General features: G+C 38.1%; 1 protein-coding gene across 1 annotated transcript; it reads right to left on the bottom strand.

Annotated features, from left to right (window-relative positions):
- Positions 1–7,089: 7,089 nt before the first annotated feature.
- LOC131893310 (uncharacterized) lies at positions 7,090–11,744 on the bottom strand. Its single transcript, XM_059243306.1, has 5 exons — positions 11,557–11,744; positions 11,261–11,491; positions 11,016–11,188; positions 7,632–7,884; positions 7,090–7,567 (listed from the first exon to the last, which is right to left on the bottom strand). Exons 1-5 carry the CDS (start codon positions 11,672–11,674, stop codon positions 7,359–7,361), a joined length of 984 nt encoding a protein of 327 aa, XP_059099289.1. The 5' UTR covers positions 11,675–11,744; the 3' UTR covers positions 7,090–7,358.
- Between the last annotated feature and the right edge of the window lie 7,602 nt (positions 11,745–19,346).

The following is a 19,346-nucleotide window of genomic DNA, read 5'->3' as shown; positions in this document are numbered from 1 at the left end:
AGGTACGCATTTAGTATCTCCACCCCGCTGAAGGTTTGGGAATGCTGAATTCGAAATTAGGAAGTGGTGGAAAGAAAAACTTGGGACAAGCACAGTACTAGAACATGTTCACTGTTCAAGGAGGAAACTTTTTGAGAGCTGAAGGTTTTGAGGAGTATCACCACCATTTTGACGTTACTACTTGATTACATTATCTGTTAAGTGGCAAAATCGGCGCGTAGTAACCTTATTCAAGTCCACAGAATCCAAAGAAGAAAGATGGATTTTTATACGACTCATAATGAGCATATTGCCTACAAATAAAGTGACAACCATTTGTTGTCCAGCAAATGGGCCCTACCATGTCACAAGATCTTTGTCCATTGGTTTCAAATATGCCACAAAATTCAATGGTTCGATCATACGTCGCAGCCGGCTGGCATGTCAGTGATGTTCGGATATAATGTGACAATATGAGGCAGGATTTATACAATATGATTACGGAAATACACGGCAAAAAAAATCGGGATAAAATTGACAAGGGATGTCAAAGATGGCATTGATTGAAATATGTGTGGTCTCCAGGCCCGTTGTTATACTAGTCATCGTGTTCGGCGGTGCGGCCAACACGTCCATTGAAACGGAGATCATGTCCGGAGTTTTGGTCACCATGTCCGCTGATGCGGCTACCATGTCCAATGGTCCTGAATCCAAACTCAGTGGTGCGGCATTTTTGTTTGTTAGTACGGGTCCACCTTGGCAGGAATATCAATTAGAATTTGGCTCGGTTTTGAGTTACACTGACTCTATTTCAAGAAGCGCATATTTTATTTGGGTTACATGGTAAGTTTTAATCTAAGTCAGCCATTATTGGGTAAATTATCTCTTTTCTCGATTTCCTTTGTTTTTTCAAAAGCAAAATTAAATCTGTCGTTTTCAACCTAATGAGTAATATTTTTGCGAAAAGAATGAATGCTCACCCCATTTGTCACCGAGAAAAGCACCAAAATACGTGAATATTCAATCAAATTTCCAAAAGAAACATTCTGTCGTATATCATCGCTCATTTTGCTAACTGTTAAATATTTCAAAGCATAAGAACCCTATTTCAAAGATTTAACGATGAGTTCAGTAAAAAGCTAGATATACATGTACTAAGACGTCGAAAGAGAGCACTTGTCTAATTTTTAGTTATTGATATTTTAGCCTTTGAATTAATAACTTTTGTCATATGGCTCATAATCTCAGTCCCCTATAATACATTTTTAGGCTAAATTCCATATAAAACCTCCTCTGCGAGAGGCCAATGGAAGTGAAGTACCAAGGGGATAGGTCCCCACCAATATGGATTGAGTATCTGACCATCTTGCAAATGTTGGACATCAGGACCCAGATTGAACGCTGCTTTCAAGGGAAAAAACGCTGAAAGAAATGGCAAGTCCAAACACAAAAATATTCAAGGGAGGATCATTTCTTAAATTCTAAAATGAAATGAAAATAATTAAAATCAAACTTAAAGACAATTCACTGCAGCTCTAAATTGCCCCATTAATGTTTCAGATAATATTAAGTGTTTTGTCATAATACGTTGTAGGTTACACAACCTTACCGACGCACTCAACCGAAATGGCAGGTGATGCTACTATTTCAGAAAATATGATGAAGCCATCGTTACTCTGAATATATACGAAAATGGCTTTAAGTTTTACTTTCTTTCACGCTTCCTCTCCCTCCGATAACCCAATTCCATCGCCATCTTGTCGTCTGCTCTTGATGATCTGATCTCTCTTATTCGAATGGTTGATCGTCATTTGGAACATAAAGTTCCAACGTTTCCTCGATATTGTGAACCATCTTTACCAATACGAAGCTTGAAATTCTCCTGCCGATTTGTGAGCGAGGACGTCTACAGAAAGCATTTAAAGATCTTCATCTTTGTCTTGCAGATTATTCCGAGTATGTTCTACCTACTACCACGATAGAGATCCCATTACAAGGTTCTTTCTACGACCTTTATCATCTCAATACCACAACGCGACCAGACCTGTTCCTGTAGGAGCAATTCCTGACTTCGATTTTGAAACCCATCAAGGAGTCAAATTGAGCAACAATTTGGTAATTCAAATCTCGCTTTAATAGAAGAGCTTAAACGAAATGCCCGAATAATGCAAATTAGATCGACATTCGACAAATTATGAATTTGTGAGAATGACTGAGAAGAGACTGTAAAAAAGATTGTTAAACACATGAGCATGCGAAAATCATTTTTATTTCTGTCAGGTACATTGATTTGGAAATGCTCGTTGTGCAGATATGCAATGGTAACGAGTTTATGCCCGGTTACCCTATTACGAATAATTAGTGCCTTACCTTTGACTTGACCTATAGCTCCAACTCCAATTCATTATTTATATTCTAGGTCTATCAAATCCATATTTTTTGACTGCTCAATCTTGGTCTGGTTTCTTGCAAAAGCTTTTACTCCGCCGCGTCGACATAAGCTTTTTACGAGTGACTCAATGCAGTCGAATGGTAATAACCATACGAGTTAACATCGTTAATTTTTATTGCACCGGGATTAACATTCCTCGCAACGGTTAGTAAAGCCCGTGAAAGCCAAAACCAGAAAAAACAGAACTGGAAGCGAGAACCAAGTTTTTTTGAATACCTGGAACTTAGATCTGGTTTTTCAAAAACCAGTTTCTTTGGAAGACCTAGCTGAGGTTGATTTCTAAAAAGCAAGTAGGTCTCCTGAGGTTTAAAACGTTGTGATCTCCGGGAAAGACTTGAACTTTTACCTATGAGGTAATCTAATCCCACCATATGTTCTAGACATCCGGACTTCAGGCACGAACTTCTAGAAACATGGACTGTAAACAAGCTTCCCGCCAAATTGGTCAAATCTTGGTCTGAGAAACTCTGGATCACTTTTCAAAAAAGGAGTAAAATAAGTTTAGATTTACATTGTTCACCTGTTAAGTGGTTCATTTAAGAGGATGTTGTCAAAAGCTTACGCAGCCGACACAGAGCAGGCCAAAGTTTTTAATTCTATATGTAGTAGTATGTATTTACTACATTACTTTAGCCATATCTCCTGAGTCATTACCCCAATTTTTTTTTTTTTTTTGGGGGGGGGGGGGGGGGGGTTCACGGGCTTTTCTAACCGCTACAGGGAATGTAATCCCCAGTACTATTGAAATGAAAGGTTATAATTCGTCTATTTATTACCTTTCAATCTTCATATGACATTTGGTCTACCAACGAATTTGAGTTGGCAGACCGAGCTAGTCCTTGAATGTAGGGTTGATCTGGAATGCTATCTAAAATAATTGTCCAAGTCTGATTTGAAAGATGCTACCGGATCAACAAGGCCTACGTATTCCCTACGAATATTAGAGGGAAGCAAATTAAACAATGAAGGAGCCCGAGAAAGAAGAGATGTGGACTTCATGGTTCGAACTAACCTGGATTCTTGAGGGCTTGAAGGTGCTCTCAATACGCACATTAAGCCTCGACGGTCACTAGAATTGACCCTAAATCCTGGGTTGGGACAAAGCTCATGGATACTTTTGAAGACGTACAGTATTAGATACCTTTCAAACCTTCTCTGAACACTGTATAGTCCAACTTTTTTAGCCTTCCCAATATGAGAGCTCTCTCAATCCTGTGATGTTCCTAATGAAACATCTTTGGACTTGCTCGACCTTTTGCAAACCTGCTAAACTCATTGGACCCCAAATGGGTGAAGCATATTCAAGATGTGGCTGGACAATCGACTTGTACAGAGTTAGCATTGTGATGCTAACTCTGTAATGGTCGACCCTCTCTCAAGAACATGATGATCTGACAGATTACTAGGTGTTTCATGGACTGACGGCACATGTACGGGTGAAAAAAAGGACAATCTACCTTTGAACATCCCTTCTTACTATTGTACTTCTCAAGGCCGAACTTGAGAAGTTTTTGACACCATTTAGGGTGCCCAAACTGACAACCTTTTCCTTCTTCAGGACAAGGCTGCTTCCAATAAACAGGACAGACTGTTTTCTCTACAACTGCCACTTCCCGCTCTTTTTCAAGAGGAGATACTAGTTCAACCTCCACATTGGTCAAATCAATCGACTTCTCAACTAATGGGTGAGCCTGTTCTTCAAGCAGCACCCTGGTTTTGTTGACCCAAGCAACTAAAGCCTCTATAATAAACGGCTTATTGACTATGGAAGGATTCTTCCCTGCTAAGACCAAGTCCAAACATTGTTTAGCCTCTTTGCTGACTTTTCCAAAAATAGCTTCCTTCATGAATGCAGGAGGAACTATCAATCAGCAGCAAAATCAAGACACTAAGAAAAAGAAGAACACTAAAAGGCTATGATATCTTGTCCTGAGATACAGGACAACAGAGTAAAATAGGTATGAACGACTTCACATCAAACTAAACATACAAATCTAAGATGGAGATAGTAAACAAGAAGAAAGGGACAGAGAAAAGCAAGGAATCAAAAACATATGTAAACTAGGAAAACAACACAAAAACACAAAAAAGCTCAACAAACTGATCTAACACAAAATGAAATCAATACACTAATGAACAATAAGTTCGAACTGTCAAGGACCAATACAATCAAACTAAAGAACTACACATAACGATTTGGAACTATAAATACTACACTACAAATGAGAGATAAACTGCTAAAGCTAAACATAAACATAAATGAGCAATACACTCTTTAGGTTTTAAAGTAATTACGTCTTACCAAAGAGCCTGAAAAACCAAACCTAATTGAGTGAATGAATGGCAATTCCCATTCATTCACCTACACACAAACACCAGGAACACTACACGTGCACACCAACCAAGGAGCAACAGAGGAAGTCACGCCTTGGTACCAAACCCCTGGGAAATAATAACAGCAGCGAACTAAAATGCGACTGTTCTCAGCGAGCTCCAAAACAGGAATGGCAGTGGGCTTAAATTTGGCCACGTTCATCTTTTCGTTAAGATCTTGTGACTATGCAAGGACGACTTTACCACTGGACAGCGATGGTGGTGGTGGAAAATGAGGAATTCTAATCAATCAAATTCATTTCTCGTCACACGTCCTGACTCAAATGTAGCCTCAGAATTCATTTATCAGTTTTGATGTCAATCAAACGTCTGTCTCAAAAGTTATAAGCTTTTCAAACTCTGACCAGTGAGGGCACAAATTGAATGAGCTAGCACCACGTTGGTAAGATCTTACCAAGGTGGTGCTAAGCAAGTCATTTTGTGCCCAAGTTGTACTGAATTTCAAGAGCTTATTGCTTTTGACGCAGACTTTACCCCCTTATTCATTACCCGAGCAAAACAGCTGATTGGTAGAGTATAATTTCATGTGCAAAGTGTTCAATAAAGTAGATAGAACTGTAATAGAAGTTCATCTTTGATTTGGCAAGATTCAGGTGTTAGACTCTAGAGTAGAGATCAGCATCATCAGATGGATGCCCACTAGACTAGGATAGTGACCCCATTTTGCAGGGTAGTTAGCCTTAAAGATTGGCCCAGGTGTATGCCAGACAACCGAGCTTGATCTGTAACCGTGGGGAGTAGAAGTAGCTAGCGATTTGTATCCTTAGTCAGTTGATTTAGTCAGCCAAGATTTTTGTCCACGACTTGCTTGTGGACCCACGGATGAAAAGAGAAAAACTGGATTGAGACAAAGAAGCCTTTAGTACTTCTTTTTGATGCTTCGATAATTCAGATAATTACTGATTTGCGTCGTTTTTGTTGGGTTCTGTTTTACCCAATTGATTTTGAAAGCCAATTGACGGCTTGTGCCAAAAATCATAGCAATACTTTTGGTGCCGATATTCCAATCTACGACCAAGTCACTTTTTGGGGTTTGTGTTCCCAATTCATTTTACAAAGGCAGTAAACGGCTCGTGCTAAAGAAGCAAATACATACTACTTCTCTTTGGTGCGATTATTTCAGAGTCTCAAAGCTTGAATTTTGTGCCCTGAGTGCACACATCCTGTTTGATTCAGACTCCCCAAGAGTTGATTTTGTGCCCTGAGTGCACGTTTATTGTAGAAGCCAATGATAGGCTTGCACCATAGATTCATATAGTTCTTCTGTTTGGTGCTATTACTTGTGTAGGGCTGATTGCTGAATAGTTCGCCCAGATTCAACACGTTTCTTTTGCCGGAAGCAATTCAAAACTTCCATAAGTCGAAAGAATTGTGCTCAAGACTTCAAATTGACGCACGATTTTAAGTGAGGAATTTCAGAGAAAGAAACATACAGTAGACAGTTGGAGAAAACATGGCTGCGTCCAACCCCAAAATGCCGACGTTAACTGAAGGCATCACGTCGCGAAGTGTAGCTTCGTCAGAAACTAGAAAGATGAGGACGAATCTGGATCCAAGTAAAGTGCAATTTAGGACACCGGGGGTTTCCGTAGAACCGCTCGAACCACCCGTGAAAGATGATGCGTTTTGGGGTAGGGAAAGACAAGTGTATTTCAAGAGTCAGCGGATCTCAATCAGCTTATCCACTACCAATGCTAGATGTCGGAACCTTTAAAGGAGAGAGTGCAAGACAATTCTATGAGTGGTGGCCGACTTTTCGCGATGTTTATCAAGAGAGACCAGAGTTGGACTCAGCCACCAAGCTTGCGTATTTGAAAAGGCATTTAACTGGAAGAGCCTTTCAACTGTCGTCTGCCCATGGTACATATGAAGATGCTATACGGAGTTTGCATCAAATCTATGGGATCCCTCGCAGACTTATCAGAGAAATATTGGATGATCTAGATCAATTGAAGGACAGAAATGTCGATTTAGTTGACTTGCTGGTGATCGTTAACAGCTGCATGACCCTTTTCTAGCGGATTGGCAAAAGTACTCAAGAGCTTGCACCAATGTTGCTTTACCCAATTACCAAGAAGCTGCCGAACGAAGGGAGACTGAGATGGAGTGAGCAGGTCTTGAAAATGGAGAAACGAGGACAGGATGTAACAATGACTGACTTTTCAGAGTTCCTAATTTGTGTCATTAGCCTGCATGAAGACGCCGAAATACAGACCCAACCCTCAAGTAGCAAGCCAGAGAAGAAGCAAGAATACTTGGAGTGATCATGTTCCCCAGAGGTGGTTTTATTGTCAGGGCAAGTTCAGGAGGAGGTCAAGAAAAAAGAAAGAAGACCAGACCGGTCATCCTTCTCAAAGGGAACGTGGAAAATCTTTTATGACTATTCCGCAACAGAACAATATATATTTGAGGCGTGGTTCTTCAAAAAGCCAAAACACTAAAAAATGCAAGTGCTCACGATTGTCTTTTTACAATTGCAGTATTCAAAATAGTGACTGCAAAGGTTTTATTGGGGAGCTAAAAATGGGTCAGATTAGAAGATCCTTGACATTGCCACATCCCTAATTGTCGAATCGTCTAAGGCGCTGGTATAGATAAAGAAGTCAGCTAATGAGCATTTGCACGAACCGCTAACCCCTTTCCCAAGATTTATGTAATTGGTCGTTATTGATGAGGGGATGCCGATGCCAAAATATGGGATAATCTGAAGAAGCACACCATTGAAGTACAGTTTGGAGGTTCCTACAAATGACCAACCCATTCATGAGATGAATGTTGATTATATCAATATGTACAGTTTAATTACCTTCTTTGTCAAAAACATAACCAATGTTGTTCCATGTACCTTCTTTTAAGGGGACATTTTCAAACAGCAAAATGCCCTCATTTCGATAGTTCACCTCAATACTCGACGAACCCGTTAAAACCAGGTAAATGCTCTTCGCATCATTCACGTCGTTCAAGAACCAAATGTAATGCGGCAAATCAAATTGTTCCACTCGGAACCACACCAAAACGGACAGTTCGTTGTGGATTGTCCCACCAGACATGAAATATAACTAATAGGGTTAAAGATTACGTATGTGTAACTATTTTTTTGGCAAAGATGTGATAGGAATAACTTAGCGGCAAAATTGGCTATCATAAAAAGTTAAAGCTTATGATTCATTGAGACAACTATAAACCTCAAGTTAACCATCAAGGTAATTAAATTGTCCTATATAAAGTGCAAAAAAGAACAACCAAAACTTTTTCAAAAACACTTGAATAAATAATTATTATTATTATGTTATTCTGCAAATGAACTTACATTGGCTACTGAAGAAAAAATAGCATTTTAAAGGACTATTTAGCTTGTTCAGCACAGTGGTAAAAATGCCCTTAAAAGTTTTGATGGAAATTCCCAAACACATCTTGGCATTTTTCTAGCTCAAGAAAACCTACTCAATCTGAATTAGGAGCACAGTTAGTTAGCTCTAGAATATGATTTATGATATCATCTATTTCACCGTTACTTAGTAACATGGGATTTAGTGGTCCAAATTTCATCGTGTTTAGCCCCAAAATGCTCCGGTTATATGTTACTTCAATTTCCCAAAGAACTAATATCGATTTTCAATTTCACAAAACTGAAAGATTATTTTTCTTTTCCTTGCATAGTCTCAAAATAGCAAAAAATGCGATATAATGGTCACTAAAAACTCACTAAACTGTAATCTTTGAAAATTTGTATTACAATCATCATGTGTACACTTAGTTACGCATTCACTTGAATTCTGAAGACAATACATACAACAAACAATGTTATAGATTTTGTCGTTTCTTGAAGACTTTGTTGAAACTGATCAAAAATAGCTTCTTTAAGAATTCATTGATGTTTTTGAAATTTTCAGTGACCGCCCAACTAAATGTCGTTTGAACGATTCTTAAATATTTTTTTTAAACCTGCTCTTTTGAAGGTTTTAGGTATAGTTTCATAAGATTTTAAGTTGATTTAAAATTATGCAAGAAAAAGAAAACTAATCTTTTATTTTCGTGATAATGAAAATTGATATTAAATCTTTGGGAACTTGAATTAACATATAACCGGAGCATTTTGGGGCTAAAAACACTGAAATTTGGACCACTAAATCCCATGTAACTAAGTAACGGTGAAATAGATGACATCATAAATCATATTCTAGAGCTGACTAACTGTGCTCCTAATTCAGATTGAGTAGGTTTTTGAAAATTTTAGTTTTTTTAAATGTTTTTAGGCATGTAAGTTTTTTATGTGTGCTAGAATTCCATAAGGCAATAGAATCAAAGTTGTTCCCTATGGTTTCTTGAGCTAGAAAAATGCCAAGATGTGTTTGGAAATTTCCATCAAAACTTGATAGGGCTTTTTTAACACCGTGTCAGACGGTTGGAAGTGTCAAGTGCTAATAATACCTACCGTACATTAACTCTACTGATTTCATCCGGATTGGTCCATTTTCAATGTACAGTATTGAAACGTATATTTTTGGTTACACAACATATCAAATAGGTTTCTTCCTTTTCAATATGAGAAGAACGAACGAGATTGATCAAGCAAAGCATTTATGTATCAAGAGTTTCTATAACCTTGCCTGACACGTTATTGAGGACAGCTACAACAACAACCTAATCGCCAATCTTGTCTCAACACAGTGGTTATAATTTCTGATTAAGTATTTGCTTAAATGCCAAGACTTCTAGTTGCTTTTTCTTTTATAAAGCAATAAGAGGGACAACTTTTGTTTCATAAGCATGTTTGAAATTAGCTTATTTTGGTGTCATAAACCACTTAAGATACCTTATAAAGCATTGCTGTACAAAACCAATTCAAACAATATTTTTTGTACTCTCAGTTGTGCACTGACATAAATTTTCATTAGGGGCTAGGTTTGTGAATAGGGTCACCTCTAACATTACTAGACTGAGTGAACATTTTCTCGCTTTTCTTTGGGTTCCCTCTACAAGGACGGAGGTACATCGTACATTATAGCACGTTTAAAGTCTCATGGACTGGCGGCATATGTGCGGGTGGAAAAAAGGACAATCCATCGTCGAACATCCCTCTTCCCTATTGGAATTATCCTAAAGTAATTACGTCTTACCAAAGAACCAAAAGACCAAAGGAATATGAAGACAAATCCAATCCATTAGCTTGATTTCTAATAATATCAATGGTCAATTTGCGAGCACAACGCCCCGGCCCAAGTTCCAGGCGTTCATGATCATGGGAACAAGACCAGTCAAAGTGTTTCAGTGCTGCACTGCTTGATCACTAGACCTCGAAAAAAGTTAAGTGTGATAAAAACTGGAAAAAAGTATTTTGTGCCAAATACCAATTTTCCCATCTATTCAGCCATTTATCTTCTCTTTGTCGACTTTCACACTTTAGAATCTTTTTAGCCGTTTTGTCTCTTGGCTCCATATATGTTTCCTTCTTAACTTGTTGTTTCAGGATGATGAGATGAAGAATTAAATCCTCAACCAAAAGCCTTTAGCAATTTCTATTGGAGTTGGGAGGGGTCCTCACATTCAGATCAAACAAAAACGTGTCCTAATGTCGCATATTAAAATAAAAAAGAATATTTATTGCATGTAAAAAGAAACAAGGAAACTTAACAAATAAAACTGAACGCAGTTTTTTGTTTAAGTTTTCGTAAGCAAAAAACGTAGGAAAGAGGATAAAAAGGGTAAAAAAAGACTTTGTTTTTTGCATTCTTTCATCTTTCTTGTCTTTCATGAGAATTTCACAATTTGTTTTCGAGTTCTTTTGATTACGCCTTATTTTGGGTCAAAATGTAGTACTAGACCTGAGGCAAGTTTTTTTAAAGGCTCGCACCTCAGAGTTAAGGCAAGCTTGGCTGATACCAGAATGAGCATCCCCTCACCGCTTTTCACAGGCTATTTTTATCCTAGTTTAGGTTCAAGCCCTAACTCCGAGGCAAGAGCTTTAAAACCAGTGCCCAAAATTTAAGACCGAAGGAGTGAATATTAGATGTAGAAAAACTCGTTTTATACTACATAAGTTCAATCTTTTCTCGATCTTAGATTCTAATCTTGGCTTTAAAAAAACTGGGCTCAGGACATGGACTCTAAAAAAAAACAAATAGACATCAAATTCGGCAGTATGGGTGCAAAGATTTGCGTCGCTAGCCCATAAACCAATGATATTTACCAAAAACGAGCTCAGATTAATTGCCCTTTGACCCTCAAAGGTCAGAACATCATGTTGAACGGCATCATTCTTGGGCTCAAAAAAGTCAGATCCGTTGAAGTAGTTCAACGAGAAGCTTCCATCAGTCAAAGGTATGTGCCCCATGGGAGTTGGTGGAACGAATGTTGAATAATCTGCAATACAAAGTTGGAAAATGCACGAGTAACGAGAATTTCATGTCAAACAGTAAAAAAAAACTAATATACCAATGCTCGATATCGACCAAAGATCTCCCACGAACGTCCCCGGAAGATCTTGAACCAAAGATCCACTGAGGGTCATTCCCAAGCCTGAAATCTCGCCACATTCGCATTGTTGAGTGGCTTCATTGTAGTGAAGGGCTCGACGGATGTGGATGGAACAATTTTTTTCCACTTGCACCGCACAAGCTACCACAGACATCTTTTTGCTGCTTGAATGGACTTGAAATACTCGGCCTGAAAGTCATCATAAGGAGGGGTCAATCACCCAAGAAGTTAAACGCCAACAAATTCTTAACTACCTTTATAAAGTTCTTTGGGAGGAACTTTGAATTTGACAACAGTAGTTGTGGTATCTTGTATCACAAACATATTCAAGATGAAGAAAAGTACTCCTTGAAACATGTTGATGGATGACATATTTGAAAGTAAATGGCCTTTGACCCGCGTGGCTAGTTAATAACGGCCACGTTCTCAAAGTACAAATAATCAGCCCTGAAAAGCAGGAACCTTAGCGAGAAAGGAGACTAAATGGGTGCGCCAACATTTTTGATGAGTGGCAAACGTGTGCTCAAGTTCGATCAGTAAGTTCCAAAGAGCACGAAATGTGGATATCACTTATCGAAACGAAGGCGCTTGCCATTCAAGTGGAAAATTTGATTGGTTTTGAAATCTTAGCTTCCTGGGAGGCATTGATCAAAATCGTTAGAATCTAGAATGTTCAAGTAAATGGTGCCTAAAAATGTGATTAGGAGCAACGTGGATTGACGAGATAGGAAACATTGCTTTTTAGATCCAATCACTTGGTTGTCGATTAAGGCATATTCTGTCCAGTGGTGTTTGATTAATGGTTGTTAAGGAGGAAAATAAACAACTGACGGATCAATAAAGAAAACGAGTACTTTCCAATATCGAAGAATGCACATGTTTTTTATCTTAACTTGAGCTCCCTAAGATGAAATTACCATAGAATTCAAAATATATGAAAAACAATATCCTTGCCATGTCTATCAAATTTTAAATATTCCTAAATTTTGGATGATATTTATTTGTATCCTGACTTGTACAAAAGAGGAGGGTAAAGTTTGCTCAAAGGTTTTCTTTTTAAAGGGACTTCAATTGTCCGGCTAGGCGTTGTAGAGTGGGAGGTTAGTCCGGATGGGTATATTCCCATTTCGAAATCGACATCTCAGTCGTTTGAAAAGCTGGAGGAATTTGCGATCTTGCGAATCTCTCCCAGCATGTTGGTGTAGCCACCAGAGCGAATAACGTTCTTGACTTGTCTTTTTTCCAATGACCCTGATCTGATCCAGTATGTCCATGTAACACCTAGTAATCTGACAGATCATCATGTTCTTGAGATAGGGTCGACCATTACCCAAAAGCGCGCGTGCTTTAGAGTAAAACCGGCCAAAAAGGTCGGTCTGGCCAAGTTCAAGTTCAAAGATGAACATTGGCCGCTGATTGTAGAAAGGCTAGAGGAGCTGGAGCTGGTTTCAATGCTGATACAGGAATCGTCCAAAGACATAAACGTAAACAAGATGATTTCAGTTTTGTTTGCTCCACTCTAGTAATCCCTGAATGTGTTCTGAAAGGCGGAATACAATCTAAAACTCCAAAGTTTCGAAAGCAATTCTTCAAAAAAAGTTGCAAACTGGGAAAAAGGCTCCAGAGAAACTTGAATCCAGTAGTTGTGGCTAGTCTCCAAAAAAAGTTGCCATTGTAAATGACCACTTGAAAAGGGAGAGGACAGTGGTTCAGGAGGTGAGGTCGAATCCAGAAGCATTTTCCTCTTATGCAAAAGAGAAAGATCAAAAACCCTGTAGGGGCTTTTGAGGTCGATGGGGAAGCCATAGACAATGTAGGGACTATGGCCAACATACTTGGAGATCAGTTCTGTAGTGTGTTTTCAACTCCACTGAGTTTAGGAGCAACAGTCCATTGCTCTAGGCTTGTCAAGTTGAGCATTTAGATGATCTTGTAGTCACAGATCAGGATGCTTTAGAGGCCATCAGGGACTTTCAAGTTCTCCTGGTCCTGTTGGCGTGACATCTCAGTTTCTGATGAGATGGTCACTGGTTCTCGCTCCTGTTTTCTCGTACTTGATGCGTTGCATCTTGGATCAGGGCAAGTTTCCATTTTCACTAAAGTTAGCTCATGTTGTTCCAATTTTTAAAGGGGGAGATAAATCGCTCCTCGGTAATTATAAACCAATTTCTCTCACTTAGAATATTGCGAAGGTGTTTGAGAAGATCATGAAGTTCAAACTTGTTGAATTTCTGGATATCCATGAAGCCCCTCCTGCTAGCCAGCATGGATTCCGAGCACATTTTAACACGGTTACCCAACTGATTGCACATATAGAGCACGTTATTGAGGGGCTAGAGAGTCATGAGTCAGTCAATGTAGTTTTTCTTGACTTTGCCAGGCCTTTGACAAGGTAGATCAGCACATCTCATCCATGAAGGATTTAGGTTTAGTCCTCCAAAATAATGGAAAGTTCTATGAGTATATCCAGTTGATGGTGGAGAGAGCTTTTCAACCATGCGGTTGGATATATCTCACGTTTAAGTCCAGAGGTAGCATCACGATGCTAACTCTGTACAAGTCGATTGTCCAGCCACATCTTGAATGTGCCTCGCCCATTTGAGCTCCAATGAGTTCAGCAGGTTTGCAAAAGGTCGAACAGGTCCAAAGATGTTTTACCAGAAACATAGAAGGTATGAGAGAGCCCTCTTATTGGCAGAGGCTTGGACGGTTGGGGCTGTACAGTGTTCAGAGAACGTACGAAAGGTATCTGGTACTGTAGGTCTTCAAAAGCATCCATGAGCTTTGTCCCAAGCTCTTTGCGTTGAGGCTTAACCTGCGTTTTGAGAGCACCTTCGAGTCTTCGAGAATCCAGTCTAATTCGATCAATGAGGTCCAACTTTCTCCCTTCTCCGGCTCCATCATTGTCCAATATTCTCTGCCCTCAAATGTTCGTAGGGAGTATGTAGGTGTTGATCCAGTAGCAGGATTTAAATCAGACTTGGACGAGTTTTTTACGAAAATTCCTGAACAACCTTATAATCAAGGGCCAGATCTGCCAACTCTAATTCGTTGGTCGATCAATTAATGTATCATAATAAAATTTAAGTAAATCTAATTAATAATCTCTTGTCTTGAACTGCTAGGAATCCCATTCGCAGTAGCGGTAAGGAAGTCAGCAAAAAAAGTTGTCAAAATACAATGAAATGGTGGATCTAGTTCTACGTGACAGATAAGCAATAGAATATGGCCATCGAAGACAGCTTTGAACAAGTAGAAGGTTCATGTATCGTATCCGACACACGTGAAAAACATGGTCAATTCATTAGCTTGACAATATTTCTTGAAGCAATCATTGAGACGACCTTCGTGGCCTTTAATTAATTCATGGCGTTTAGTCTGTGACGTCTATCGCTACGACAAATCTCCTCGATATCAGAAAGGTTACTTTCGGTTATGTGCGATTGTGCTGTTGGTCGTTTCAAGGTTTACTCAATATGTTAATTTTTTATCCTTGGATGTGGATACTAAATAAGATCCATTACCTCCTATAGAAAAACAAGTAATATCATTTCTAGTTTCAGTGACACGATCCAGTGGCTATCAAGGGCAAGCTGCATGAAAATTGTTGAATTCCTCTACTATTCCCTACTATCGTTTTAATTTTCTTACTCCAGTTAGAGTCGCTAAAAACTTACTGAATGCTTTAATAACTATTGATTTCCTAATTACTTACCACAGGAGAAAAGTGTTCTGTGCTTAATGATTCAAAGTTGGTTGTAATTTTCCCAACATCTTAAGCTATTAATTCGGAGTAAGGCTACCAATCAGTATAGTTGTTATTGTTTTATTGAAAATATTAGTATTATTAAAGTGGCAATCTGCCCAAACAATAACAAAAGTGAAGAGAAACTTTTTTTTGAACTTGGCCAAAAAACTACTTTTTAGAAGAAATGAATAAACCATGATACATTGTTTTACATGTGAATGCCTTTTTATGTCTGGATCGATCAAAAAACCAAGTGACGGAATGAACTAGGGTAATTGAAATTGTCTTTATCTTCAAATGTACTCATAAAAATTTGTTTTCAACTCATTTCTTTGAACGGGTGTTTCTTAAATCACTGGAGCGTCCCGGTTGGTTAAGCTCATGAGATTCCTCATGCAAATCCCTTATTCCTGTACAATGGTAAATTTCTGCACAAATAAGTATTAGGCCTAATAACAATGGTACCAAATTTGGGTCACTGACACCAGTTACAGAGAGTCCACGGTTGGAAAAAGGGTGAAATTCATCTAAGTGTTAAAAAAGGAGACATTGTTAGGGCCAAAAATCGTTCGTCGACTTTTTTTGCAACATGCATGTGCAGGATATGTAGTACAAGATTTTTTTCCTACGAACTGTTGACCTGGATGCCAAGTTCCATGATGAGGTCGGCCTTGGACTCATAGATATGTACGTACGCAACAACGAATTTCTGGACCTTTTCCATGTCATTTTCCCGCCGACAGGGGCTTCTTATTAAAAAAGAATAACTTTTCTAAGAATAACTTTTCTAATACTAATTGCGGTGGTGAGAAATGCGATGGTTTAATTTGGACTTGACTATGGCGCAAGTCAATCGTAAAGAATAGCTTATCATGGCAGAAACTTCATGTTTTTATGCATTTCTTTTACTTTGATTCATGTCATAATACTCCATCATCTACCGTTCCGGTTTGTTCGACTACATTTTGCAAATACAAAATACAGCAGATTAAAATGCAGGTAAAGATCTCTTTTTTTGAAAACAAAGAAACCTCAGAACTCCGCCCCTGTCGCTAATGGCTAGTTTGATCACGCTATTTGAAGTATTTTCATGAATTTGCTATAGCCAAATAATGATTCTATGTTGCAAGACAATTCAATCTTGTTTTCTTTTAGATTGTTCTGTTTCAAAATAAGGCACATAAAACGAACCATTTTATTCATTTCCATGCACTTGCGTCAACAATCAAATTGGTGGCATCCTGAAATAGTTTTACTTGTCTTGTTGCTTAGCCGTTAACATTTTTCCCCTTTTAACAATGCATTGCTTATTTACTCCGCGAGGTATTTCTACACTTTCATAAGAACTTTGATTTGCTCTCATAAGCTTCTTGATTGTAATGATTGGAAAGCGGATTTGCAAGTGAATTCCTGAAGAGAAATGTGTCCTTTGAAGGTGATCAAACTCTCAAGCGACGATAAAATGACGATAAAAAGTTTAAATGATGTTAGATTAACAATAAAGGAGATTTTCGTGAATTCAGGAAAAGAAGTTATTTTGTGCTACCAAGGGTTTCATTAAAATGCGAAGCTAATGATGCCCCTTTGAAGTGGCAACCGAGCCGTATGTATGTGTATGTAAAATTATGCCAAAACCATTGGAAGTAATTGGTGTGTTTTAAGACAACAATAAGAGATGTTGTCGTACCATGACTATGTAACATTACTTTAGGAGTAAAACTTATAAAAACGAAATAACAGTTCATCCCTCTTATAATTTGAAAAGGTGCTTATTTGGGCACAATTGCCTTGGAAACAAAAAGAGGTTCGAAAAGTTCCATAAAACCTCTCATGATGCAAATATTCAAATAAATGCCATGTTCATCCTTGTTAGTCCAACGTTGAACGCGGGACTTGACATTTTATTCCTCAGTACCAATAGCTAATCAACTTAAAAACACTCAGAATTGCGAATCCCCTTTTAAGATTACTTTGGTGAGGAAAATAAAGCTTTGAGAAAGTATAACCCGCATTTTATAAGTAAAATTCTAAGCAACAGTTTCATAATCCGTCTTCTAGTTCTGATGACCTACCACTAAAATTTAAAATGATGACATTGGTGTCGTATTGGTAATAGCAAAAATGAATAACGTGTCAAAGTGTGCTTGACCTTCCCTATTAGACAGGATATCAAATTCAGAATGTGGTATGTACTAGAAGCACTGATCCCCGTTTTCAGTTATATCGGGCCAAAATATTCTAATCAATTGAAACCCCTCTACAACAAAGCTTCTCTCTCAATAGACTCAACGGCAAACAATTATTTTGTGTTCTGGCAATTACGTTGTTAATCATGCGATATTTAATGCCTCCAATCCACACATACTATATCCATTGCTTTTTTTCTTCTTCTTTGATTTGAGCAACTTTGCTATTGATCATGGCTAATTCCTTGAAGTTTAGTATCATTTGAGGTTAGACTGCAATCTTATTGGATGATTAACGGGTTGGGTTGGGGATTGGCTAACAGGGGTGACAACCTCAAAAATGTAATTTTGTAGAATGTAACATCTTTGCAAGGGAAATTTAAAGTACTTTAGATGGGCTCGTCCCTCTAAATTTGCGATCATTTGGGGTACTAATTGCGGTGGTGAGAAATGCGATGGTTTAATTTGGACTTGACTATGGCGCAAGTCAATCGTAAAGAATAGCTTATCATGGCAGAAACTTCATGTTTTTATGCATTTCTTTTACTTTGATTCATGTCATAATACTCCATCATCTACCGTTCCGGTGTTCGACTACATTTTGCAAATACAAAATACAGCAGATTAAAATGCAGGTAAAGATCTCTTTTTTTGAAAACAAAGAACCTCAGAACCTCCGCCCCTGTCGCTAATGGCTAGTTTGATCACGCTATTTGAAGTATTTTCATGAATTTGCTATAGCCAAATAATGATTCTATGTTGCAAGACAATTCAATCTTGTTTTCTTTTAGATTGTTCTGTTTCAAAATAAAGGCACATAAAACGAACCATTTTATTCATTTCCATGCACTTGCGTCAACAATCAAATTGGTGGCATCCTGAAATAGTTTTACTTGTCTTGTTGCTTAGCCGTTAACATTTTCCCCCTTTTAACAATGCATTGCTTATTTACTCCGCGAGGTATTTCTACACTTTCATAAGAACTTTGATTTGCTCTCATAAGCTTCTTGATTGTAATGATTGGAAAGCGGATTTGCAAGTGAATTCCTGAAGAAGAATGTGTCCTTTGAAGGTGATCAAACTCTCAAGCGACGATAAAATGACGATAAAAAGTTTAAATGATGTTAGATTAACAATAAAGGAGATTTTCGTGAATTCAGGAAAAGAAGTTATTTTGTGCTACCCAAGGGTTTCATTAAAATGCGAAGCTAATGATGCCCCTTTGAAGTGGCAACCGAGCCGTATGTATGTGTATGTAAAATTATGCCAAAACCATTGGTAGTAATTGGTGTGTTTTAAGACAACAATAAGAGATGTTGTCGTACCATGACTATGTAACATTACTTTAGGAGTAAAACTTATAAAAACGAAATAACAGTTCATCCCTCTTATAATTTGAAAAGGTGCTTATTTGGGCACAATTGCCTTGGAAACAAAAAGAGGTTCGAAAAGTTCCCTAAAACCTCTCATGATGAAAATATTCAAATAAATGCCATGTTCATCCTTGTTAGTCCAACGTTGAACGCGGGACTTGACATTTTATTCCTCAGTACCAATAGCTAATCAACTTAAAACACTCAGAATTGTGAATCCTCTTTTAAGATTACTTTGGTGAGGAAAATAAAGCTTTGAGAAAATATAACCCACATTTCATAAGTAAAATTCTAAGCAACAGTTTCATAATCCGTCTTCTAGTTCTGATGACCTACCACTAAAATTTAAAATGATGACATTGGTGTCGTATTGGTAATAGCAAAAATGAATAACGTGTCAAAGTGTGCTTGACCTTCCCTATTAGACAGGATATCAAATTCAGAATGGTATATGTACTAGAAGACACTGATCCCCAGTTTTCAGTTATATCGGGCCAAAATATTCTAATCAATTGAAACCCCTCTACAACAAAGCCTTCTCTCTCAATAGACTCAACGGCAAACAATTATTTTGTGTTCTGGCAATTACGTTGTTAATCATGCGATATTTAATGCCTCCAATCCACACATACTATATCCAATTGCTTTTTTTTCTTCTTTGATTTTCATGTTGGGGGAGTTTCATGTTGGGGGGTTTGCCGTTGGGGGAATTCACTGTGGAGGAGTTCACTCCTTGG

The sequence above is a fragment of the Tigriopus californicus genome, chromosome 1 (genome assembly GCF_007210705.1).
Source record: "Tigriopus californicus strain San Diego chromosome 1, Tcal_SD_v2.1, whole genome shotgun sequence".
NCBI lineage: Eukaryota > Metazoa > Arthropoda > Copepoda > Harpacticoida > Harpacticidae > Tigriopus > Tigriopus californicus.
The sequence above is the reverse complement of the archived record's forward strand: the minus strand, read 5'-3'. Positions and strand labels throughout refer to the sequence as shown.

Excerpts from the sequence above, each read along its gene's own strand:
- LOC131893310 (XM_059243306.1), bottom strand. The coding sequence starts at position 11,674 with ATGTCATCCATCAACATGTTTCAAGGAGTACTTTTCTTCATCTTGAAT. Across the intron at positions 11,189-11,260 it reads TTGGTCGATATCGAGCATTG|ATTATTCAACATTCGTTCCA; the intron begins GTATATTAGTTT and ends TTTGTATTGCAG. Across the intron at positions 7,885-11,015 it reads TTAATCTGAGCTCGTTTTTG|TTATATTTCATGTCTGGTGG; the intron begins GTAAATATCATT and ends TAACCCTATTAG.